The sequence below is a fragment of the Delphinapterus leucas genome, chromosome 9 (genome assembly GCF_059928025.1).
Source record: "Delphinapterus leucas isolate spDelLeu-1000000601 "Yukka" chromosome 9, BTC_Dleu_Yukka2, whole genome shotgun sequence".
Classification (NCBI taxonomy): Eukaryota; Metazoa; Chordata; class Mammalia; order Artiodactyla; family Monodontidae; genus Delphinapterus; species Delphinapterus leucas.
In genome coordinates this window covers 4,046,424-4,053,284 of record NC_143137.1, presented here as the reverse complement: position 1 = coordinate 4,053,284, position 6,861 = coordinate 4,046,424, and the positions used below count along the sequence as shown (strand labels likewise).

At 38.8% G+C, this 6,861-nt stretch overlaps 1 protein-coding gene across 1 annotated transcript; it reads right to left on the bottom strand.

Annotated features, from left to right (window-relative positions):
• Positions 1-696: 696 nt before the first annotated feature.
• LOC149748333 (vacuolar protein sorting-associated protein 26A-like) lies at positions 697-4,327 on the bottom strand. The gene is given in 3 exon segments (XM_089917129.1): positions 697-1,258; positions 1,425-1,594; positions 1,596-4,327. Coding segments are annotated over 3 exon segments (978 nt in total). The 5' UTR covers positions 2,232-4,327; the 3' UTR covers positions 697-1,086.
• Between the last annotated feature and the right edge of the window lie 2,534 nt (positions 4,328-6,861).

The window sequence follows — 6,861 nt, the reverse complement described above, 5'->3', positions numbered from 1 at the left end:
TAAAAAATTTAAACAGAGTGGATGAAGAAGTTTAAGTTTGAGTTTGAACTAGTCAAGGTTCCAATTTAATAAACATGAAATTGTCCAGATCTGGGTAACTACATACTTCACCTGTTCTCCTGAGTCCCCCATCCTCAAATTTTCCCCTGAAAAGGGAAGAGAATATTTGCAAGAAAATTATATTTGCATATATGTGCTAAAAAGCTTCATTAAACCAAAAAAATTTTTTTCAGAGTATTTATGGAAAAATTATATAGTTTCAACAAACTAAAATGCCAACATAGAGTCAACTCCGCATTGCAGAAAACATACAGTGGTACCTATCAGATAGTCGTAGCAAAATGGTTACTTAATATGGTACCCACCCCCCACCCCCCAAGAAAAGCTGCAATGACATGCCACATAATCTCTTATGGAAAAAAATTTAAAATTCACACCACAGAAGACTTCAAAGAGAACAAAATTCAGGAAGCCACGGAATGGTAGACTCAGAGGCACCTACAGTAAAACACTTGTGTGCGTTTCTCAAACATGTATGGAAAATCATATATGTAGTTTTCAAAAATATTGAAATGCCATGTTTTACATCTTTGCAGGATGTACAGGCCACTCAGGTTTTCTAATTTTATTTGAACACCAAATATTTTTAATTTTTTGCATGTAGAGAATAAGAGGTAATCATTAGCATGAAAAAGGAGAAGCAAAGAATCTGTAATCAACATTATGCAGAAAGAAAGCAAAATCACAAATACCAACCTACTCACATGAAAATCTTTAATGTTTATGCTGATATATAGCTGAGTGCTTATCATTAAATGGAAGTGTGCAGTTAAAAAAGAAAAAAACAACACGGCAGTTTAAGAAAGTTCCAGTGTTTCAAAGAAAGCATTTTTTAAATATGTATATACGTGAAGAACATTTAGTTATGCCATAGAATAAACTCAGCACTGTAAGATAAAGGAAGGCTATCATAAATGGGGTTTTGGCTTTTTCCCCCGCCCTACACGCTGCGACCATCTTTAACCCGCCGCGCTTAAATCTCAACGGATGTAGGAGGTTTTTTCTTCTTTTTTTCTCCTATTCAGTTCACATTTCAGGCGGCTCAGCAGATGCCTGTGATTCTGGCGATTCAACTCTCTGGTGAAAGTTTGCTCTCTGTTTCCTCAGTTTTTCAGGAGCTTTTCTCCACAAAATGATCTCCTGCTGCTTGAAGTACATCCCGTCTTCCTCATCAACACGGACTAGAATTAAAAAGTACCTTACGGGGCTTCCCTGGTGGCGCAGTGGTTGAGAGTCCGCCTGCCGATGCAGGGGACACGGGTTCGTGCCCCGGTCCGGGAGGATCCCACATGTTGCGGAGCGGCTGGGCGCGCGAGCCATGGCCACTGAGCCTGCATGTCCGTAGCCAAAAAAAAAAAAAATACCTTTCGGAAAATTTTTTGTTCACATCTCTCACTGTCGGAGTTGGGTCATACCCCGCTAAAAACAGTCTTATTGGAGTTGATTCACCTTTTACTGGTGTACCATCCATTATTTCATATTTAGCGATTGTTTCTGTTGTGGCACTGGGTCCAATTCCCGTGATCTCTTTTTTAAATCAGTTGTAACTCCATGTGTTGGATTTTTATTCTTACTAATAAGAAGTAAATTCTTCCCACAATCACATCCTTTAAATGATACTTTGATTTATTATATTCAAATTCTATGTGTAGACAATCCTCAGTGCCCACTTCCATCTTAATAGAGTTGTTGACATCAGGATAGGTAGCAGGCTCGTGAACAATAAGGTCATATTCTTTTACCAAGTCTGTCAGTCTTCTTGCTATTGTCTCTTTAAGGAAATACCTTAAGCAGACACTGGCACCGATATAAGATTCGCGTGGCTTTTCAACTTGCGTACATACAAAGTCATAACTTCTGCTCCGAGCCAGTTCTCCAGGTAAGGCTAGTTCTTTCATTAGGTTTACAGACTCGTGAGTATTACTCTTGTCATTGAAAAGTTCAGTTTGACCTACAAATTCAGTTCGGATTCCTTGGTGTTCTAGCCTCTTTCCAGGTTGCTGAAAGGCTACGTTTACCTTTCCTGAAACAGATTCTCCATCACAGAAAAGATAGCGCTTTTCTACTTTGCCAACTTCCGTTTTCATTTCCGCCATTTTCCTGTTTTCCCCATCATTAAGGACAACATCGATCTCACACATGGGACCAAAAAATCCTCCAAGAAAACCCATTGTCGGTGCTGCCACCGCCGCGTCCCCCCCACTTCACTCCTCTTCCTTCAGGAGAACTCCCAGCCCAGGCTTCTGTTTTTCTAAATCTTTAGTACAAAATTTAATGCTCCTCTGCACTTTGAGACCATATCCAGGAAAGAAAGGCCAGCTGGTGCCATTCTCCCAGTATTGCTTTACCCTCCTACCTTCCGCTCCCCAGGACTCTTTAAATCTCTGTGAACCACTCTTCTTGTTGGTTCTCAGTCTTTTTTCATATCTTCTTTTGTCACTCTTTCCTCTCCGTCTCTCTTTTTTCCCCCCAATGTATGTTCTCCAAAATTCACATTCTGATAAATGATAACTTGTTAAATCGAAAGGTTCTCATTTGTTCCTTTTTCCTTCCCCCTTTCACAGAAAACACAAGCCAATTTAATGATATCCCTTCTCCAGGATAACTCCTCATTTCCCACTCTTTCCTGCCCCTTCCAGTTTAGATCCGCAGAGCTTCGCTTCATGAGCCATTTCACCCACTTTCCAAACTTTTCCTCAGTCTGCACTTTCTCTTTTTGGAATTAAGCACCTCCTCCTCCTTTTCACGGGTTAAAGGATTTCCCTACCGGATTTGGGGACACAGCTTAATCACCGACTTCCTCTCCTTAGGAAGCCTTCCTAGTGGTTAGATCCGCCGTGACTCACAAGCTGCTCTGGGCATCACAGACACACGCGAGGCTTGTGAATTGTGATTTATCGTTGTCATAACGTGGTTCATGTCCTGCCTTTTCTCCTCCCTCACACGTTCTGGCCTGGGAGTGAGCACATCACAGATCTAGAATTCACCTGACAAGGTGTCCATCGTAACTCCTGGTTGCAGGTACCACTCTCCAGCTTGTCTTTTGGCTTGAATTTCAGACCTTTTTACCTGTTCTGATCCCTGTACCTACCAGGACCTCAGCCGACAGCTCTTACTGAATTCCCAGCTTCCCTGATCCTGACCACTGACATCTGTCATCCTCTGTGGGAGTGCCTGTTTTTCCCATTAGAGAGAATCCTCTTTGTTTTATTTTATTTTGTTTATTAATTAATTAATTTATTTGAAGTATAGTTGATTTATAGTGTAGTGTTAATTTCTGCCATACAGCAGTGATTCAGGTATACATATGTATACATACTTTTTCATATTCTTTTCCACTATGCTTTATCACAAAATATTGAATACGGTTCCCGGTGCTATACAGTAGGACCTTGCTGTTTATTCGTTCTATATACAATAGTTTGCATTGGTTCATCCCAAACTCCCAATCCATCCCTCCCCCGTATGCCCTCCCCCTTGGCAACCACAAGTCTATTCTCTATGTCTGTGAGTCTGTTTCTGTTTCATAGGTAAGTTCATTGGTGTCATATTTTAGATTCCACATATAAGTGATATCCTACGGTATCTGTCTTTCTCCTTCTGACTTACTTCACTTAGTATGATAATCTCTAGGTCCATCCATGTAGCTGCCAGTGTATGCCAGTATCTTTTTTGCTTCTGTTCCTATTCCAGTTTCCCCTTAATTTCTGTGATGGTTTTATTTTTTCTCCAATTTATTTCCCAAGTTTGCCCACCGTTGCTTCATTTTTTTCTTACCTTCTCATTCTCTCTTTCCTGGATTATTACATATTTCCTGATGCCCTCCCTTAATAGAGGCAATTCTTAAGATTTAAAAAAATGCATGTGAGTCTGTTGCTGTTTTGTAGATAAGTTCATTTGTGTCCTCTTTTGGATTCCAGATATAAGTGACATCATATGGTATTTGTCTTTCTGACTTACTTCTCTTCGTGTGATGATCTCTAGGTCCATCCGCATTGCTGCAAATGGTATTATTTCAAGAGAATCCTCTGTATTTTAAAAGCCAATATTTTGTAATAACTGTAAATGGAATGTAACCTATAGAATTGTCTAGAAAGTTAAAAAATTAAATAAAAACCGAAGATAATTTTGCTCAGGTAATTTTGCTCAATCCTCTCATTTCATAAAACCTGAGCTCCAACAGGGTATAAGTAGTTCATGAGGGAGTCAAGACTCAATTTTCGTTCCCTGGTTCCCAGGCTTGGCAGATTGCATGGAACCAGGCTGTTTTCACGTCTGTCTTCTTTATTTGCACACAAAGTCAAGGGCCACATGCTGTATCAGCCTCAGGACGCTTCACTGGTATTTAATGTTCCCAAGGGTGTGTCCTGGTCAGGGTTTGTCTTGCCAACCATGGTTCTTCATGCTAAACAAGGACCTTCCTTGTGTGGTTAGTAATTTCTGAAAGAAATAGGAAAAGAAAGCCATATAAATAAAAATATATATATGTAAATTCTTTTAGCTACCCAGAATCTAAATCATCCTGGAGAATTTTAGAAAGTTTAATGGAATGCATGAAACATAAATTGCTTTAATGACTTCCAGAATATTAGTGAAAATCTATTTATGTTATTTTGGTTTACGTTTTATTGATTTTTAAATTTTGCATTGTCCTCTCGCTTTCTCAGTAAAATGCATAGAACAAAGATAAGCTCATGCATAAGTTAACCAGGAATAGAGGGCAGTAAATGAGAAGTAAATGTTTTTCTAGTCTAACAGGTTGGATTGTTTTAAGTCAAAAGCTGTCCCTCAAGTGCAGTATTTTAATGATCTCGCATCTTGTATCTTGTGAAGGAAACAGAGGGATTGGAATTTTGTAGATCCCAAAACTCATATTACTTTTGACTAAGGGCCTGGAAATCTATATTTAGTCAACAGAGGTGGAGGAAAGTTATCTGACACCTCACTCATCCCCTCCCCACATTTTAGGGCCTTAGAAAGTTTGAATTGTCTTCATGCCACATGATTATAATGCTCTTTCAAGTGTCTCTATCTTCCTTTTTTTATTTTTAAAATTTAAAACAATTTTTTATTGAACAATATAGCTGATTTACAATGTGTTAATTTCAGGAGTACAGTAAGGTGATTCAATTATACATATATATATTCTTTTTCAGATTCTTTTCCATTATGGTTTATCACAGGATATCAAATACAGTTCCCTGTGCTATACAGGAGAACCTTGTTGTTTATCTACTTTGTATGTAGTAGTATGTATCTGTTAATCCCACACTTCTGTCTTCCTTTTTTTTAAATGAAATTTTCAAATGCAGTTAAGAAGACATAAGATATTTAGACATTACTAGATAATTAAAAATTATATCTGACAAAATGTGAATGCAGCAGAACAAGTTCATATTTTTTAATTTTCTTTTTCATAAAATAAAAGATGAAGATGCATGGGGCCTTTGCTAAAGTCATCTCAAATGTATGAGTTCAGATGTGGAAAAACTCTTTCGGTGGAGGAATGTGGAATTAAGGGAAAAGGGGGATGACTGGATCTCACAGTTGGTTGAGCTGTGCCTCCTGTTTGGATTGAGTCTCAGGGAAGTGGCTGCAGCTCTCTGGGCCTTTTTTTTTTTCTCATTATGTGAAAACTGAGGACATTCACTAGGTTTCAGAGCCCCATCAAGCTCTTACTTGCTGATGACATTTCAACCCTAGGAAGAGCCAAGGCAAAGTGATTGCCATTATTAAGACATCCCTGGGCATAGAAATCAAAGGCATTTCTATAGTAAAATGTACTCAATGGAAACTCTAAGCCAGTGGGAGTCCTTCACACTTTAGCGTAAAAACAAACACTATGAATATCTGACATAAACTTGAGGCCTGAAGACTGGAAGGTCCTAAATGAAATGAAGAGGCCATCAACAGTTTGAGATGCCTTTCTCTGTCCTTCCACTTTTCACAACTTTTTCCTGAATGTTATCTTATTTCATCTTCATAACAGCTACTAAGGTAGATACCTAAGTTTTTATTTCTCCTTTTTTTTTTTAAACTGAGGAAATGGAGCTCCATGATTATATGCAAACACTTGTAGTCACGGGGGTGGGGGGCGGCGGTAGAAAGCAAGAAAATGTGTTCAAACTGAAAAGGTATAAATAAATAGTAATGCATTTTGTTATTCAGTAAGTTTCAACCCCTAAGTCTATCTATTCCTTTCCTCAGTGCTGAGGCTTATTTATGTATTTCACAGGCATCGGACTCCTTGTTTACTGTTCTTAAAAAAAAAAAAAAAAAACTGCTACTTTTCTGAGCGAGATAGGATTTTCACAGATGAGACAGGAAACAACAGCATAAAATACCAGGGGGTGTGAAACATGAGTACAGCTACATTGCAGGATTGCAGTTGGTCCGAGGAAAGAGCGGTCAGTAGTGTTTAGCCGGGTCATAGCATGTGTCCTACAGTCATAGAAATAGCACGCGGACTCAAGGCTTGGTGCAACACACTTTTTCTTCTTCCCTGATTGATAACTGTGATCTTTGGCAACTGAGGGACACATAGAGTTCTGATAGACAGTTATTACTTCACATTGTCTGTATTGGCTTCTGGTGCTTTTTATTTGGAACCCGTGAGAATAGAGTCTCGTTCTTTCCAGTACAGGAACTCTGCAGCTTAATTTCCTCTGCATAACTGTCAAGAGTCTGAGAAATCATCAAGAGGAACACAGTATGAAACAAATAAAAACAATAAAGCAATGTGTATCATCTTCTGCCTGGCTCTGTCCACTTTTGTGGTGGTGCAACATTTCTTTCTTAAGT